Source organism: Podarcis vaucheri, assembly GCF_965113315.1.
Source record: "Podarcis vaucheri genome assembly, chromosome: 6".
NCBI lineage: Eukaryota > Metazoa > Chordata > Lepidosauria > Squamata > Lacertidae > Podarcis > Podarcis vaucheri.
The window spans coordinates 24,439,417-24,459,192 of NC_138764.1; the positions used below are offsets into that span (position 1 = coordinate 24,439,417).

At 40.4% G+C, this 19,776-nt stretch overlaps 1 protein-coding gene across 2 annotated transcripts in view; it reads right to left on the reverse strand.

Moving 5' to 3' along the window:
- The window catches only part of DENND1B (DENN domain containing 1B), a 181,597-nt gene that overhangs the window by 48,623 nt on the left and 113,198 nt on the right, over positions 1–19,776 (reverse strand). For both annotated transcript variants that reach the window (XM_082225463.1, XM_082225462.1), the window contains exons 10-12: positions 13,836–13,936; positions 8,728–8,773; positions 6,038–6,139 (exon numbers count right to left, since the gene is read on the reverse strand). In XM_082225463.1, coding sequence (XP_082081589.1) covers positions 6,038–6,139; positions 8,728–8,773; positions 13,836–13,936 — 249 coding nt within the window. The remainder of the gene's footprint in view (positions 1–6,037; positions 6,140–8,727; positions 8,774–13,835; positions 13,937–19,776) is intronic.

The following is a 19,776-nucleotide window of genomic DNA, read 5'->3' on the forward strand; positions in this document are numbered from 1 at the left end:
TTCCAAGGATCTCAATATGGTGTACATTTCTCAATCACTGCAGCGTGGAGCTGGCTTTGAAGTATGGCCAAAAATGTTTTGGTTTTTTTTAATTGGACATTTTCAGTAGGTTCAAAAAAATTCTACAGAATGCAAGTGCCAGGCTAAGAGGTAATATAGGCCGTGGAACCATATAAAGGTAAAGGTACCCCTGCCCATACTGGCCAGTCATGTCCGACTCTGGGGTTGCGCGCCCATCTCGCTTAAGAGGCCGGGGGCCAGCGCTGTCCGAAGACACTTCCAGGTCACGTGGCCAGCGTGACGAAGCTGCTCTGGCGAGCCAGCGCAGCACACGGAAACGCCGTTTACCTTCCCGCTAGTAAGCGGTCCCTATTTATCTACTTGCACCCTACTTGCTAGGTTGGCAGGCGCTGGGAGCGAGCAACGGGAGCGCACCCCGCTACGGGGATTCGAACCGCCGACCTGACGATCGGCAAGTCCTAGGCGCTGAGGTTTTACCCACAGCGCCATCCGTTGCTTTTTTTTAATTGGACATTTTCAGTAGGTTCAAAAAAATTCTACAGAATGCAAGCGCCAGGCTAAGAGGTAATATAGGCCGTGGAACCATATAGTCTGATGGTAATCCAAAAGGAATTGCACTAGCTACCAATTAACTTGCAGATTGAATTCTGTGTGCTGGTTTTGATTTATAAAGTCCTGAATGGTTTTGGCCTGTGGTTACCTGAAGGTGCATCTCTTTGTACAGGTGCCCCCCCCCACTCTGTGTGAGCATCCAGGTCAGCCAGAAAGACTCTGTTGTAGGTTACAAGTCCATCTGAAACTTGGCAAGTGGTTACCAGGTCAAAGGCCACCTATTTGAAGCACTTTCCTCCCTGTGGAACTCATTCTGGAGGGAATCTTGTGTCAGGTTAGTTCACGTCAAGTTTTTAGAGAAAGATAACAAGACACGCATTTTCAGAAAAGCCGAGTGGTACCACTACGAAGGATCGACTTGAATTTACTAGTGGCTGTTGTCCTCCTGCTATGGGACGCTCTTTAGTGTAAAGAATTTGTTGTACAGTGGTACCTCAGGTTGCATACGCTTCAGGTTAAAGACTCTGCTAACCCAGAAATAGTGCTTCAGGTTAAGAACTTTGCTTCAGGATGAGAACGGAAACCTTGCTCCGGCGGCGCGGCAGCAGCAGGAGACCCCATTAACTAAAGTGGTGCTTCAGGTTAAGAACAGTTTCAGGTTAAGAACGGACCTCCGGAACCAATTAAGTACTTAACCCGAGGTACCACTGTAATTATATTCTAATTGCTATTTTTATTAAGGGACTTAAATGATAAGCAGATTGAGGAGCAAATTTCGGCTGCTACATAGAATAAATAAGGTGTTATATTAAAAGACATTCCTGAGAATATCCTAGCTTTCCCTCTTTGAGGTAAAGAACTGTTACAGGATGCAGCTGCTAGGACATTTGTGGAGGCCAGGCATTCAAAGCATAGAACAACAATGTTGTACCGGTTGCATTGGCTTCCTAGGTTCAATTCAAAGTGCTGCTGATGACCTTTAAAGTCCTAAATAGCTTGGTACCATGTTATTTAAAGTATCTCCTATACCCATATGAACCTGCCTAGACCTTAAGTTCATAACTGGAGGCCCTGCTCACAGGCCTAGTTCCATCAGACTAGCAGGCACATGAGTTAGCCTTTTAGGTGCTAGTGTCTCACCTTTGAAAATGTCTCTGCAAAACAGATACATATGGTCTAATATTTGAACTGTTTCCGTTTGGATCTTTTATGTATGTTACGAGCATGGCTTTAAATTGCTACTCTTTTACCTTTGTAGCTGGGATTTTAATCATTTGTAAGCCACTTCAGGAGGACTTTGCCTCCAAACACAGTACATAAATACTTTAAACAAAGAAATAAAATGAATTCAGTACTACAAATTAAGAGATATGAAGAAGAGGAGTTTGGATTTGATATCCTGCTTTATCACTACCCGAAGAAGTCTCAAATTAAGAGATGAACACTATGTTGGTACTTCAGATTAGTATATTACACTTACACACACACACACCATAGATATACACATAGATACAATCTCACACATTTATTAGAATCATGAATCAGGTTGTTTGATTCTCATCCCTACTGATTTCCACCACACTTCAGGACTCCAATCTAACTGGCGTACAAGAAAAACTAATGAGAATTATTAAACTACTGTATCAAAAGTAAACTTCTGTTCCTAATGAAGCCACTATCCGTTTAGGGGAGGAGGCTATATCTCTCAAGTGTGAGACAAATGCACAGTGAAATGATGTATTGCAAAAGCCAAGTATGTTTGGCAGAAGACAGGAATAGGGCTTTTTCCTCCTGAAAGAGAAACAAAGGATTCCCGAAAAGCCTTACATTGATTTATTTTTCCAATTTTGAATACCTTAGGAGTAGCGGAACTGCTACTGGCATGGTAGTATTACTAACAGTCAATAAATCTAAAATATTATGTGTGAATATTGGAATGAAGCCATTAAGAAGATTACAGCACACAACACAGCAGAGGGTCCACATGAAAAAAAGGACGGGTAATTCAGGACAACTGTGACCGCTGACCTCTGAACAGTCGAGACCACTGGTCAATCTGACAAACTAATAGAGTTCACATGCATAGAAAGTCATCTAGCCTGTAAGTATAATTTAAATGCTTTGGCGAATGATTTAAAAAGGCCCGTTAAGTCTCAGGTAATTTATTAAAGAGTTGATTAGGCACAATGCCGAACAGTAATGTTTTTCAGATTTCAACTGATAACTTTTTCTTTAGAATGAAAAACCGTCCACAGTAAGTGAGACATTTCCATATTAAACAGTACTGAGAACATATGCTGTTAAAACTACTGTAGGCTGAACAGTAGATATAAACTTTATATAACGATATAAGCTTTAGCCTTCATGTGTGTGGGGGGGGGATCACAAGTCACTGAAGCCATTCTAATTTGAGAACATTGCTGTTTAAGGAAATCTTTTTTCCAACAACAACAAAAATTAAATTAGTTTTTAGACAATGGCAGTAAAACTTCATATGTTTATCCTTCATTTTTCAGTTGCCTTCACTGCTACTCTTTTTTTATCTTTTTGAATATAAAAGTTGGCAATGAGAGATTACAGATATAAAATGATGAGCCTTATGTCATATATGCAGGTATATACTTACATCTACCGTATATTAAATAATTGTGTAAATACTTATAAAATTTGGCATCAGTTTTTTTGGACTTATGGTTACTCAATAGAATGTCAACAATATTGTTACAATTTACTGTCAACACTGATACAGGCATATGAATACTTACTCTTACTGTTGAATAATACAGTGTTGCCCTTTATCAGGTTATCAAGTAAAAAGTCTGTAGAGGCTGCTTAGCTGCACAGTGCACATAGCCTATGCCTGTATGTGTTTTTAATTAACAAATTAGCTCCATGAGGAAGGTTTTTATGGTAGAGGTAGAATGAAAGGGATCAGGACAGTAAAAATATCAAATAACAAAACAAACCTTGTTTTAGCAGAGGGGGTGGAATCGAATTATGGAGTATGCATAAGGTATTTCCTTATTTTGCTATATATTTTATACAATGAAGCACCTTTGTAAAAATCCTGTTGTTTACTGAGTGAATACAAGAAAACCTAATTAATATCAGTAGCTTGTAGGCTTGCATGTAGTTGCAGACACTGCTCCAAAAAGGTTGAAGTGTTTTCACTTACTATTTGCCCCCATTCAAAGAGGTACAAGAATCCAATGCACATACCATGTGAAAAAGTGAGTCTGCTCCTGTATTTACTTGAATCTAACACTCACTTTTTTGGCCAAATTGTGCTGTGAAAATTAAGGTGCACATTAGATCCGAAGGCACATTTACATTCGCCAGCAAATACTTTTTTTGGTTTCAAGGTTCTGAGAATTGTGGTGCTCATTAGATTTGATGGTGCATTCAACTTGAGTAAATATGGCATTTGAAGTACCTAGGGACCTTAAGGTACCATATTTAATCCAGGGTATCTTGGTGAGATTATTCAAAAGCTTCAGACATCTCCCCACTGGATGTACTTGTTTTAGGAAATCTCTGTATATATATTTTCAGTTAGAAAACAAAGGCATACAGGGATGCAGAAATTGTACTCAGTTGCTATTAGTACTCTTAGTTGTAACTATGGTGTGTGTAAAATGGGCCTAAGAAATGTTGTTTCCTCTCATGCCAAGCCAAGATATGGTCATTAAGGAAACTGTAAAATTCGCATGATGAAGTTGTGACTCGCCCATCATTTTGCATAAGTTTACACAATCCCTCTAGCCAGTTTTGACTAGTGAGCATAAAGAGAGCTGGGTTGCAACCTATAGACACACAAAAAAAGCCCCTATGTAATGGGAAATCCCCACTGGGTGCAAAGTGCATTCTGCTGTTCACAAAAGAGAACTGAGAGTCCCCTGTGTGTTCAGAACTCTGCATGCGCTTTGAAACTACTCTAGCTTCAGGGTCTAATAAGCTAATTTCATTTCGGTGATTCAGGAGGCAAGGTCAACATATATGTATTAAGATTAAGGAATGAGTGGTTTGTTTTTGGCACAATAAAATACGATTCAAATTTATGAGAATAAGTAGACTTGTGGATAAGGTGGGTTATACATCTAAAAATAATTTGAGCACCACAATCAGTCGAGAAAACACCAATTTTTGTTTCTTTTTTCTGCCCCCACTCCCACCCAACAGCAAAGAACAAATGTATTCAGCTGAATATTTAATCTGCTTCTCGTCAAGATTAATTACTTCAAAAAGTATATGATAATTTAGTACAGGAACTAAATAACTTGTGGTCTCAAATTAATTTACAATGAAAATAAAAATATAAAAATGCCTTCAATGTCCTATTGCCTTGAACTGTGGCATATTTCTTAAAAAGCACATAAAACCTAGCACTCATTTTATGAATAATAGATTATTATTTCTTTCTCATTATGGAACATTTACCAACATCTAGATATGTAACAACAGCTTTTACTAAATTCTGCTTCAAAAATGCACACAGTATGATAATTTGAGCATTTTTTTCAGAACCATGATGCAGGATAGCAAGGGAAAGTAAAATGCTATTTTGGGGGGAGAGATCTTATTTAACATGAAATGTAGAATATGTTCCATTATAAGCAGCAGGAGGGGAAAATCTCTATAAGATCAAAGTCCAGGAGGAACTGGCATTTAATTTATCTTCCTTTACAGACAAAAGACAGTTTTCGTCATTTTCAAAAGGATCCAATGTCTTTTATGACAAACTGGGTTTGCAGTTTAATTTACAAATAGAATTATAAGTAAGCAGTCTTTGCTCTGCCAAAGCAAATGACAAACAGAGTAGGATTTTCAGTTCATGCAGCCCTCAGCAGGATAGAAGAGATTAAAATAAAACTGAAATAATTTAGAGAAAACAAATAAATGTTTCAGAAAGTTGAATGAGATCAAAGTGTGCATTTTCTGACCCCAACTGTACAAGCATTTCTTATTATATTGACCAGTGTCATCAGATCATTAATTAAAAGGAGATGTGCTGGCAGGTGGCAGGGAACCAGAAGCCGATAATTGGCCCCCTTCTTCTTTTTGCCTTCAAAAACTCTTCTTCTTCTTCTTCTTTTGCAAGATATGCCACTAGGCAGACAGAAATGCCTACTTTGTAATATAATGATTAAAATGAGATGAAGAGACTCTTGCGTTTAAAGCAGCTATGCCTAATGAATGCAGCTAGCTTTATAATTATCTTTTTTCTCTTTCTTTTTTTTACAATACGAAGCATGATGCTCCACTCAACGTGTCCTCAACTGTCAAAAACAGGTAAAAAAAACCACACCAAACACTCTTAAATAGGAAATATACAGCTGGTGGCATAGTGTTATTTTTGTGGGGGAAGGGGCATTCTTTTCATTTCTGCTAGTAAAAGCAGGCAAGAACGTCAGCGATTCAAGCAGCTAAGAGGATAAAACCAACGAATGAAACCTCTCAGGCTTACCACTTCACTTGGTAGGTTGCTCAGGTCATTAAATGGAGTTTCCAAAGTGTTTGTGTCAACGTTTAGCATCACCACATCCTCCAGTGATTTACTTTTCACTCTCTGTACAAGGAAACAAAATTGGTTACAAGCATCTTAATGCATCATTTGCTTATTTTAATAAGGTAAAATGCTACTGGTAACTGGGGATTCAGCAGAGTAGGAACATAAAGAAATATGGCAATATTTTTCCTAGCCTGCTTCTTCTTGTCCTAAGGGCCAGCAGAGAATCTTTACACAACACAAAATTAATTTATGGAATTAATCACCAGAAGATATGGCAAATGTCTGCTATCTCACATGGCTTTAAAGTGGGATTAAACAAATGCATAGGCTATTTATCATGGGGGTTGTATAGTTCTCTAGGATCAGATACAGTATGCCACTGAATTCTTCTTTCTGCTTTGGTGATCACTCATAGCCGAGTAAGATTGTCTTCCATGAACACGGTTTTAATAGTGAGTCCGTAAGTGACTGTGGAGGCCAATTCTGGATCCACACATCCTTAGGTTTCTGGGCGGGAGTCGATCACGGTGAGGGTTTGCCAAGCATGCCGTCCTCTTAGCACATTTCTCCCTTTTGTCCTGAGTTTGAGTGTCTTCAAAGTCCATGATACCTTTGCTAAAGGCTGTTCTCCAACTGGAGCGCTTGCAGGCCAGTGTTTCCCAGTTGTCGGTGTTTATACTACATTTTTAAAGATTTGCCTTGAGAGAGTCTTTGAACCTCTTTTGTTGACTACCAGCATTACGCTTTCCATTTATAAGTTTGGAATAGAGTAGTTGCTTTGGAAGACGATAATCAGGCATCCGCACAACATGACCAGTCCAAAAAAGTTGATTTTGAAGAATCTGCCCAGCCCCACAGGCCACTACAGTTACTAACTGAACTACAAGCAAAAAAAGCTTCACTGCTGCCATCTTGGAGCACTTTCTTTGCCTTCTGACAAATTGGGGTAAGAGGGGGCCTATCAGAAGTAGGTACATTTGGTGGGGTTATGAATCGCCTGTGATGAATCTCACTCAAGTTCATGCAACTGATGCTTTCAAATTCCTTAGGAAAAAGTTCTATCATATTCCAGCTAAAACAACAAAATAAGCACCAGTCCTGCCAAGGAAGCCGTATAACAGGTGTAATTCTTCAAACTTGCCAAGACATAGATTACTTCCTAAAAGATACATATATACAACATGCTATATAATATCTGAATGAAATACCAGGAAAAAAAATCACACACGTAACTTACTTGTTACCAAGCAACAAGTTGTACCCACACAAACACTAGCTATCTGAAAAATCAGTATTCACTTATTAGCTATATATTTTAAGAAGCAATATATAATCAATAACAGCATGTAGCAAGCAGCTGGTTCTCTTTCTTTTCCAGTTACCTCCCCTTCCATATTAGAGGCCCAGATGCTGCAAAAAAGTGCAGAGTACAAAGTGACCGTTGCAGCAATGCTAAAAAGGACCACAAAAGAAGGAGAAAAACAGGCTGAGGAATATTCAGGATAGGTTTGGTGGTTCACCCGAAGAAATGTACTCCTACACTGCAGCAACTGAAAATGTGAATCCCCCATCTAATTCCATTTCCCAGCAACACAGGATACCAAATAAAAGCACATGTCGCTGAAGGGACCCACTTTCCGTACAGTCGTTTCCAGTTCATCTCCTGCAATAATGCCAGGGTTACTTTTCAAATTTCTGCTGAAGATAGCTTCACTTTTTTCACTCTGAATACTTTTCAGGACAAAGGAGGAAGTTGTAGGAGAACAAACTGTGTATATATATATATATATATTTGCTTTCGTAGATTTTCACGGGTACAGGAATGCAGGTTTTGGTGTCTTCGGGTGTCTTCCCGTGTAAGAGTCGGGGTGTCTGTGCGACGTTTCGACGAGGTCTCACTCGTCATCTTCAGGCTGGTGCTTTCGGCTTCTTGTTACTGGAACAGAGCAGAGTCTGGTGTTTGAGTTCCTATAAATACTGTTGAGGGGTGTGGTGTATAGCCTCCAACGTTCTGGGCAAGGAGGAAGTTCCTAGATTAGTGTGCCTTTTCTTCTTTTGTTCCTTAATTACTTGAGGGATATCTTGGGTGATTTCATGAGTGATATTCAGAATATCACTGGGTGGGTCATTAAGTGTAGATTAGTTGCTAAAGCTTTCGTGTCTTGACCTCTTGAGCTTGTGAAGAGTTTTTCTGAGAAGATGGCTGTGCTGCATTTAGTTGTGCTCTAATCTACACTTAATGACCCACCCAGTGATATTCTGAATATCACTCATGAAATCACCCAAGATATCCCTCAAGTAATTAAGGAACAAAAGAAGAAAAGGCACACTAATCTAGGAACTTCCTCCTTGCCCAGAACGTTGGAGGCTATACACCACACCCCTCAACAGTATTTATAGGAACTCAAACACCAGACTCTGCTCTGTTCCAGTAACAAGAAGCCGAAAGCACCAGCCTGAAGATGACGAGTGAGACCTCGTCGAAACGTCGCACAGACACCCCGACTCTTACACGGGAAGACACCCGAAGACACCAAAACCTGCATATATATATATATATATATATATATATATATATATATATATATATATATATATGCTCATGTGCCAAATGCATAGGGAAATGAAAAGGCAGCCTGACTCACCTCCATTAAACTGAAGTGAACTCCAATCAAGTATGGCATGGGTGCACTGAAATTAAAAGAAAATGAAACAAAGTGAACTACAGTTAGAAAACCTAAAAGGCTAGCATCTCCATTCACTTTGCCGTATTTGCCTGCAAAGCTACTGTAAGATGGTAGTTTGCAACTTTCAATGGCGGTGTGACAGTGGATATTTAAGAATGGCAATCGGTCTAGAGATCTCATCTTCAATTGACAGGTCAGGATGCACAAATGGGTTGTGCCATGATCCAAGGTGAATCACAACAGGAGCATCACCACCATGAAAATATATGGTAGAAATTAAGAAATGGGTCTCTAAATGCATGTTTGGTTTAAAAGTGAGTCTTGGGTCTTAAAAGGCTGGAGATATGTGGTCCAGAGGATACTATACACAAACTTTCATTTACGATAGCACTCCCCCCTCCCCCCCCCCCCGGTTTCAGCCCAGCATATTTAAGTTGATTTCCTAATTACTCATTTTAAAGTAAGTTATAAAAAGTATTTATATAGAACTATTTATTTTTTAAAAAAATCTGAGCATCTTACAACAATAAAACCATACAGTTAAAAATTTAAAATCAGAGTTCAACTATTACAGAAGTAGATTTCTTTAGGTTAAACTTGCCATAGCTGCTTCATTATGTGAAGTGTCACTATAGTATAGAGTAATCCTGCCCTCTGTGTGCAGGGCCAGAGTATGAGATACTGTACCGGGTGATGACATTGCATACCTCCATTCATACCACCAGACTATTCTTCCCTAATCTGGTGCTCTTCTGATATTTTGGAATACAATTTCCATCAGCTTTGGGCCACATTGACTAGAGCTGATGGGTTTTTTATTTCAAAAGACCTGGAGTGCACAAGGTTAGAGGAAAGCTGAACTAGGCTATTCAAAGACTCCACATATTAGCCACTCACACTGAGTGCTTCATGGTGAGGAATCGAGGGAATTAACCAAGAGAATCCTTGTGTGGAGTGGCTAAAGCTGGGGTCTAGACTGACTCATTCTCCTTTGCTCCTTGCTAATTGATCAGAAAGTCGTGGCATCTAACATCCAACTGGAAATTTCACTGAAAACCTCCCCACAGGGAAGGCAGGACTGTGGCCAAAGAAAATGACATAATGTGACATATGATGACACAACCATTCTCTTTGGCGATTAGATATAGCTGTCGTTATGAGTAATCTTGTCACTTCACGATCAGTTATTACAACCTATATGATAAAGCTACAGGAAATTAATTGAAGTGATATTGAATATATGCAGGAAAATTCTCTTTCACCTGTGTCACAGTGTGTATTTGAAATTATTGCATTTTAAAATAGATCAAATCCCCACGACAATGTTATGCCTTGCTGGACTGCTACAAAGAGTTTTGGTTATACATGGTTTCTTTTCTTCAGTACTGGAAGTCTGAAGTCTCAAAATGCTGGCAGCTCTTGTTGTTTCCAGAACTGCTCTACTACATCAATTATCCCTCCTCTTGGCCACCTCCAAAGTAATTATTATGATTAGCTTTATTAACCATCCATGGGAGGTGACAGCAATACAGTGGCGTAGCGTGGGGGGTGCAGGGGGGGCGCAACATCTGGGGGTTAGGGTTAGGGGGCGCAAATCCACGGGTTAGGGGGAGCAAATCCACGGGTTAGGGGGCACAAATTACTTGCCTTGCCCCGGGTGCTGACAACCCACGCTACGCCACTGCAGCAATATAAAATACAGTATTAAAAACAGTTTAAAAGAACTTGCAATCATAACCAGAGTGGGTCCTAAAATATATATACCTTAAATGTCAAAGGCCAGGGTAAAGAGGTACATCTTTGGCATATGATGGAAGCTGTACAATGAAGGAGCCAGACACACACTTTTGCAGGCAGAGCCTACTTCTGTAAGCTGCCCAGAGTGGCTGGGGAACGCCAGCTGGGTGGGCAGGGCATAAATAAATAAAAAATATTTATCATCGGCCGCTTCAAAATAGCTGAGGGCAGAGGAACTACCAAGAAGGCCACTTATGCTAATCTTAACACCCAAAGGAGTATGTAGGGAAGAAGGCAGTCTTTCAGACACTTGAGGCCTAAATCAATTAGGGCTTTAAACCTAATTGAGCCCAGAATCAAACTGGCAGCCAGTGCAGCTGTTTTAAAACAGGGATTATGTGCGTTTTAAAGGAAACCCAGCCAGTACTCTGGTCACTGCATCAGGGATGAGCTGAGTTTTCCGAGTTTTCATGGGCCAGCTCCACATGGGTGCATTGCAATAATCCCATCTGGAAGGTACCAAGGCATGGACTACTTTGGCCAAGTCATATCCATGCAAAAGGGGTCAGAACTGCTGAACCAGCAGGAGCTGGGGGGGGGGGAAGCTTTCCTAGTTACCAAGGCTACCTGAGCCTCAAGTGACAAGGCTGAATCAAGAATCACACCCAAGTTATGGGCCTGATCCTTCCAGGGGTGTGCAACCCTATCTAGGACACAATATCTCCCCACCTCCTGGACATGAGAAGTCATGACACCTAACACCTCTGTCTTTTCAGGATTTACTGGCTCACATCTAGTTCATCGCCAACTCCAGACACTGGTCTAACATATCGGCCGCCTCTCTTGATTCAGATGGAGCAGTGATATAGAGATGGGTTTCACCCACTAACATAACATAACATAACATAACATAACATAATATTAAATAGCACAGGAAACAAGATGGAACCCTGCAGGAAACAACAAGACCACTCCCATGGTGCTGAACAATAGCCTCCCATAACTACTTTCTGGACATGATCCAGGAGGTACCACCAAAGTACAATGCTGCCAAGCCCCCACTTCTCTGAGACACCCAACAGTATCAAAAATCACCGCAAGATCAAGGAGAAAAGGCAGAGTCATCCCCCCCCCATTTCCTGACAAATGTAATCAATCAGGGAAAGCAACCACAGCAATTTCAGTACCATGGCTAGACCTGAAGACGGACTATAATGAATACAAGTAATCACAGTCTCCCAAGCATGCCTGAAGCTGTACTTCTTTAAGGGAACTCAGTACCACTCTGGATGCCTCCATTAGACTGTGGCATCCCAATCTGTCCAAGCTGCTTTTGTGCCTGAAGCGCCTTGCAAAGTTGTCACAAGTGGCTTCCGAGCAAAACTCTCTTAACCAGATGACAAAAGCCCATTCACCACTTGGAAAAGCTCTGCTGGATGACGACTTGAGAAGGCAATGGTGGCAGAAAAACAACCCTCCTCCCTCATTTGGGAAATATTTCGCCTGACAGAAGGGATATTTTAAAGAATGTAGTAGATTGCACTGAAACAACAAAGGCCATGGGGAACCATAAAAATCTGAAGTAGAGATCAGAAAACATCAAATGACTACACATACATAGATGATTGTTGCCTCTCATCTCTAGACATCTTTATGTAAAGGGGGGGTGGGAAGATTCGCTCTGGTTTATTTTGTTAAAAGGCACCCAGATCTGATCAATAGAAAGAAATAAAAGGTTGTGAGCTGATGCCTATTAAATAAGATTCATACGTTTGGATCAGGATGAGGTTGCAATTTAAAAATATATTTTCATACATGACTATTTGGTGTAGCTTCTGCAATGTTTTAAAAGTTCGTTTTACTTATATTTAGAATAATAATAATAATAATAATAATAATAATAATAATAATAATAATAAGTTTCCCCAGCCACTCTGGGCGGCTTCCAAAAGAATATTAAAATACTGTTATTTTATCATCTTCATCAAAACATAAAATTAGATGTTCTAAGCTAGAGAATTCCAGCATTTTTAAGTCCAATAACCTGCCAGCAAATGAGACAAGCATTCTGTCCAGACCATGTCCAGTCCAGTCAATGGCATCTGGATTCCATCTAGGATCTGATAATCCTAATCTTTTGTTCACTTGCTGTGAGATGCAGCTGGTGCTAGAATGGCTACCCAAAAATTATTTGCAAAATACCCACAATAGTTGCATTGCTCTACTGGTTATCCAACACAAGTCCTTCAGCATCCCTTGATAGGCTTTCTCCCTTATGAGAGAACACAACCCACTCTTTTCTGCATTTATGGATTTTCAACAGCCACTGCACATAAATAGAACAATCAAAGTGATCTGAAACCAAAGTTGGGAGCTCTCCCAATATTGTTTTTACATATATATAAAGTTCATATTGCATGCAGCTTGCCCTGCATTTTCCCAAACAGGTGCCCATTTTGATGGTATTGATTATCTGTCATAGCATAGTCTTTTGTGCTCAGATGCACGTGGCCAGCAAAATACAAGGGTCACAGAAGGGATTCAGCAGGGAAATGACTTGCAACATAGGGAATGTGTGCTGGGACCAATTTATGTCCCTCATTCATGACATGCATCGTAGGCACAGATGACCTAACACCAGGTTCACCTGAGACACAATGATACTGTATCACAAAGCAGTAGGGGATGTTGGATAAAGCAGGGGAAGCTAGAATGAGCTGAACTGCAACAATATTTCCCCAGAATGTAGATAATTCTGGCAGCAAACTACCTAAAAACCACCTTAGTGCTCGCTCCTTCTTGGGTAAATAAGACAGAAAGAAACAGTAGCTGAAAAAGTCACTTACGACTTCCATACTGCTCACAAACATCAGAAATGTCAAGGATATCTTTGTAATGGCACACCTTGCGAATGTGAATAGATTACTTGGGCTGGGGGAATGACACTTTGTGTATGCAGAAACTGCTGCATATGACATTCAGTTTTGTTGGCTTAAAAGAGATTTCATTGTTGAACGTGGTCACGTTTTAGTCAGCGAACCAATGATCAATGTTGAATTTAAATCTGGGTTTGAATCCAAGTCCTGCTGCTTTGTAACTGGGCAGCATTAGGCAAGTCAGTTCCGATCTAGAAGTTGGAAATAGTAACAAGCAATCTATAGGAGTGCATTTTAGAATGCTTTATACCTTGCATAATTATCACACAATGCAATTTGATGCATGTTTAATCAGAAGGAAGTCCCACTGTGTTCAATGCAGCTGCCTCCTGATATAAAGCATGCAAAGGATTGTTGCCATAGTGGGAAATAATATATTTTTTTCTATCTTACCAGCAGTAGTCCAGCAGATGTGGAGGGAGCACTGGGATGTATATGTGTTGCCAGTACATTGGATATAGCAATGCGGATGACCCATGAATGCAAGCAGTTAACTAAAAGTAAAAACAAAACACAGAGCTGAGAACAAAGTAACAAATTCCTGATTTTAATTGAAACACCAAGAAAAGAAATTTCCAAGGCAGAATACATTTTACCAAGAACTGAAATGTATTTCACCAAGAACTGAGATGTATCTAAAACATCTGAATGAATGTCACATGAATATAAACAATATAAAGGCAACACCACAATTAGTCACATTCTCATAAAGGCATAGAGAAACAGTTGTGTTCTCATTTCAAAATGAGCAGATTCAGATTTGCAAGCCTTCCTCAAACAAATATTTTTCTTGAGACATGAATCTACAGGAACAATACTGCCACAGAAAGTGACAAAGGCAACTAGTTCTGCTGCCCTCCCATACTCAGGTACTATTCAGACTGTGATCACAGCAGAGGATGTTTTGTTTTTAAATAATTTTCTCCCTGGGCTGCTATCATTGCCCAGGATTATTAGACAGATAGATCCAAAAAACTCTGATGTGAACAAAAGTAGAAGACTGGCTCTTACAGGAACACATAATGGAATAAACTCCCCCCACCCCCATCCCCATGAAAATTAAAAGTGATGCCTATAATTAAACTAAACAGAAAAAGGCTCCTGAAAAACTCAACTGCTACAGGCAAATATATAGGTAATAGAAAGTAGTAAAAAAAAGACTAATGTTTTGTTTTCTCTAGTTCACACAGTGGTACCTTGGCTCTCAAACTTAATACGTTATGGAAGTCCATTCCAAAACCAAGGCGCGCTTTCCCAGAGAAAGTAATGCAAAATGGATTAATCCATTCCAGAATTTTAGAAACAACCCCTAAAACAGCAATTTAATATGAATTTTACTGTCTAACGAGATCAGTGATCCATAAAATGAAAGTAATAAACAATGTACTGCAGTCACACAATCAATCAATCAGTAGCTGAACTGGGTTCCACACAAGTCACAAAAAAACAAAAACCCACAAAAACAAAAACTCTAAATAAATAGCAAAAGCAGACAGACCTCAGCGTAACACTCAAAACGGAAGTGTGGCACTTAAAATGGAAGTGTAACACTCAAAACAGAGTACATTTGGCTTCCGAAAATAGTTCGCAAACTGAAACACTTACTTCCAAGTTTGCAGTGTTTGGGTTCCAAGTTGTTTGAGTACCAAGGCATTTGAGAACCAATGTACCACTGTACTGCAGTGAGCTGAAAACAACTGTTTGGAGAGCAATCCTATCTATACCAGTCTATTTCGGGGGTTACTCTCAGGCCGCTGTGCATAGGATGACAGTCTAAATCTATTTAGGGAACTTTTGCAGCATTCCCTTGTGGCTAACTTTCCAGGAGCAACATGCCACCACGGTAGGTGTGGCCAAACTGAAAGTGGGCGTGGATAAGTTGAAAGTGGGCTGGCCATCCCACACTCTTTCACGCCACGTACATTTGTTCTCTTTCACACACACACACACACACACATGCTTTCACTCTAACTCCAGCCCTCCCCCAGGCTCTAATTTGGCTTTAGTAAAGTCCCCTATGGAAACCAAGTATAAGTTTTTCCTGAGCCCAGTTCTGGGGGGGTGACAGAGGTTAGAGTGAGAGACTAGCTGTGATGCAGGGGGAAGAGGAGTGAAGGGAACTTATTGCACAGAGAGGAAGAATTCACCCTCCCTTCCCCAGATGGCACCTCGTCCAAAATTGGCGCCTGAGCCATATTTAGACCGGGAAGGGAGGAATTTCCTTCTGACAACAATGTGGAATCTTTTATTCAGTAATTTTATTTAGTATTTGTTTGCATGTATGCTTTTCCAACATGGATTATGGAACACATAGAAAGGTGATGTGTTACGGTAAATGCCTCTTTGCTTACTAAACACTACAGTCATACCTCGGGTTGAATGTGCTTCGGGATGAGCGCATTCGAGTTACACTCTGCGGCAACTCCAAAGTAACAGAGCACGTTACTTCCGGGTTTCACCGCTTGCGCATGCGCAGACGCTCACAATGTCACGTGCATGCGTGGAAGCGGCGAAAAGCGATGCACATGTGCGCAGACGTGCCGTCGCTGGTTACGTGGTTCAGAACAGATCCCGTTCGCATCTAGAGGTACCACTGTACATGCCAAACTGGGGAGGCCACCATATGCAGCTTTGGACAATAGTGTGTGCTCGTTTTAATCGGAAAGCACTTTTCCAATTTTGCCGCACCAAATCTTGCTAAGTAAAAAAAACAAGTGACATTAAGGTGGCTCAAACCAAGAGAAACGGAAGCATGTTCTTCATGCAAAATACGTGGCATTTCTGGGTAGGGCTGGGAAAGAAGACCTCCGTCTGAAACCCTGGAGAGCAGCTGCCAGTGCTGACAATGCCAGACTAGATGGACCAGTGGTCTGACTCAATATAATGGAAAATGGAAGGGCAGCACAGGAGATCTGAATAAAAGCTTAGTGTGCAAAGGGTGAGGCAATCCTAATATGCTTCGCTACAGCAACATGAGAAGGGGTGGGGGTGGGGGGTGGCGGCACTAAAATGGCAGGAAGACAGAACAAAGCTGGCACCATTTACGGAACAACTTTCTGAATAAACGCCCAAACAGCATCTTGTTTGATGAAAGCCGGGATCATGCTTCTCTGTAATGAGGTGTTAATCTCTGCTAACAATTGTCTCAAGAGCCCAGTCTGCTGTACAATTCACAAAGGGGACAAACAATCCTTCTTCTGCATAGTATCCAGTTTGGGGCCTTCTCATATTGTTAGCACCATTTGAAATATGAGAGGGATTAACACGAATATGCTTCTTTGGACAAGCCCCTTCCGTTGTTAATGAGAGCTAGAGTGATTTCATATGAATGAGATATATTCCTTTCCAGCAGATACGGCAAGGGCAGATACAGCAAGCTGAATATAACCCGTTGCATCGCTTTGTTATTTTTAGACTCTGCCAATCTACTATACATTTCCTGCTGCTATAACAGAAAACTGCTTAACTCATTGTATACTTCTGACCGAGGACAGCTTAGAAACCATTGTGGGACTGCAATAAGACAAGGGGTCTTCTTTTTATTTGCTAAATTTAAGATCTAACAAATAAAAAGAAGGGGCAGGGGTTGAGCACTCTCTGTCCAAGAGGGGACCTCTTAGAAGATGCATGTCACAGGACCCATCCTGACAATATCACCGTGCAACTGCATGGGATTTAAAACATGGTTCCACTGGAGAGAGGAGCCACTTCTGTGGATTCCTTCCTTGTGGTCCAGGGATTCTGCCATCATGCCAATAGCAGCAAGGAAGAGCTGTGGCATCTCCTACACTGCTAACGTGAGAACGGGGCTTAAATTAGGCTCCCCCAAAGTAAAGAATAGAATATGGAAGGGTGGTTGAGGGAGATGAGTGGGACCACAGCAGTCCAGTTAAATAAAAGGGAAAGAAGCAGAGCCATCTAGGCCCACAAAGGAAAATGGCTGGTGAAAATCAAGGATCGGCTCTCCTATGGGTCCTGGAAAAGGGGTGGGGCACCAGCCACCTGGACTGCACTGCCTAGGAGTGGTCAGGGGAGCTCAAATGCTGCTGGCAGCTGTTCATACCTCATGCTCTAAGGGGTTTTTGCATAGAGATCCTCTGCGAACAGCCTGAGCAAACCTAGGGTATTTCAGAGAAGGATGCTTGCATTTCAGAATCATTCTACCATTTGAGTTATAAATTTCTATCATTTAAAAAGGAAGAAAAAGCAGTGGGGAAAGAAAATGCTTTAAATAATAATAATAATAAGCCACACACACAAAAAAAACAAGAGACAACTGTTTTGTGCAGCCCTGTGTGCTCTTCGCTCGGATTAATCTAACAGGATTAAATATGGAAAAGAAGAGGGGTCTGAAAGCTCCTGAGGGATATCATTAGGGCAAATTGCCAAAGAATGAAACATGAGCCAGCCAGGGGAGGCTGGAAGATGCAGTAATACCAAGGGACTTGAATGTTCGACAGTTGGAGCTTCAGTAATGTGTGAACTGCGGGTTACAGACTCTGTTCACTGACACATAGAATGTCACTATTGACCACCGAACTGCCCAAGCTTGACAGCTATACTACAGGCAGCCAAAGATGTCATAATTCCACTGTTAAGCTGCCCATTTCTGATTAAATTTTGCTTCCTACTTCTTAGCCAAACAGCTGCAATTTTACAGAGTTGTGTTTCTTCCCCCATTGTTACTTAAGATAAGTGCCATTTTAATTACTGTTTTCTTGCTAGAGATAATTTAATGTTTCAGCAAATGAATAGCTTGCCTTCCTCCCTAATGTTTATTCCACTGGCTGCATTTCCAATTACCTTACTAAATAATTTCTGAAATCCTCATGATGCTCTATCATCATTAAGAAATACTTTTTTCAGGTAATCTTTACAAAGAAACAAACTGGGAATTTAAATATTAAAACTTTCACTAACTATAATCCAAAGAACCAAGCATGTGGCATAAGTCTTCACACCCAATATTTCTGGACTGTTTCCATAAGGAAGCTAATACTTATCAATATGTATCTCTGAGTTCAGCTTCTATTTCCCTTCCTGGCCATTTTCTGCTTCAGTACTCTAACTCTTTTCAGTATTCTGGCTTGCTTAAAAGTGTTTCAGCCTTTTTTAAATTTCTTGCAGCTATTCAGCTCCAGCTCCTTGACTTTTCAACTCTGTAACTTCACAACTTTTCTTTCCTTCAACTAACAACATCTTCCAACTCAATTTTTCTCTCAATACTACATTTGCACCAGTCCATCACCATGCAGCTCCCATTGAAGAATCTGTAGCACTGCTTCGTGAGCCTGGATTTGCACGGATTCAGGGTGGGGTAGAGGAGCATAAGAGAACACAGGTGGCAGAACAGCAATAGCCGCAACGTGGGAGCAGAAAGGGAAGGACATTGAGATAGGAAAAATTGGTGTTTAAAAACAATGGGAGAGGTGTTTTTTTACTGGAAGATTTTATTACAGCTTTTTCATAATACAATAAATAAAAGAAACTAATCTGAATAAAAACAAGAAAGAGAAAAGGACTGAATAGACTGGGAAGAGAGAAAGACTAAAGGGTTGTTGTCTTCAAAAAAAGTTTTTTCAAAGTAGAAATAGTGGAGAAGTGTACAACAGAGAAGCTAACACAACCAAGCTTTTCTCAATTCCCTTAACGCTGTACTCAAAACTTATTTTAAACCACTTTTTCACTCTCAATGTTTCCCCCGCTCACTCTACTCAAACCTCTGGTGTTGTTTAACACTGCCACTTTTTTCCTCTCAGTGTTACTCCATACCACCTTTATTCAAATCTCTCCCATTCTTCAGCTGCATCATGTTTGAGAAATAAACATTCCCCCAAATATTATTTCACTCTTGGTATCGTGTGTTGTCTTCTACATGAACTTTCAGATTCAATATAGTAAATTAAAGAAGGTGTTTTATTAACAAACAAACACCTATGTATGTACAACATCCAGCACTTAATCCTCTATAACTGACCAAGCTGTCAGGTTTGTTCTTAAGATCTGATTCATCTTAAAGATCTAGTTAACAGATCCTCTGAAGAAGAGGGCTGCAGAACGGAAGAGAGGAGGAGACATGGAAATGGGGATGGTCTGTGTGCAAGGGGTAGTTGAGAAAAGGAGCAATAAAAAAGAGGGTTAATGTGAAAATGGAGGAGTCCGAAGGATTGGTTGCCAAAAGGAGGCAGTAGAAAACATGGGAATGGGGGTGAATATGATTAAGCCAATGTAATAAGAACATTTCAGGAAATGTTGATGGGGTTCTGCACCAAATGCAAATGATAATAATATATGATGGAATTGTGATAGCATTAAGGATTATTGGAATGATGTT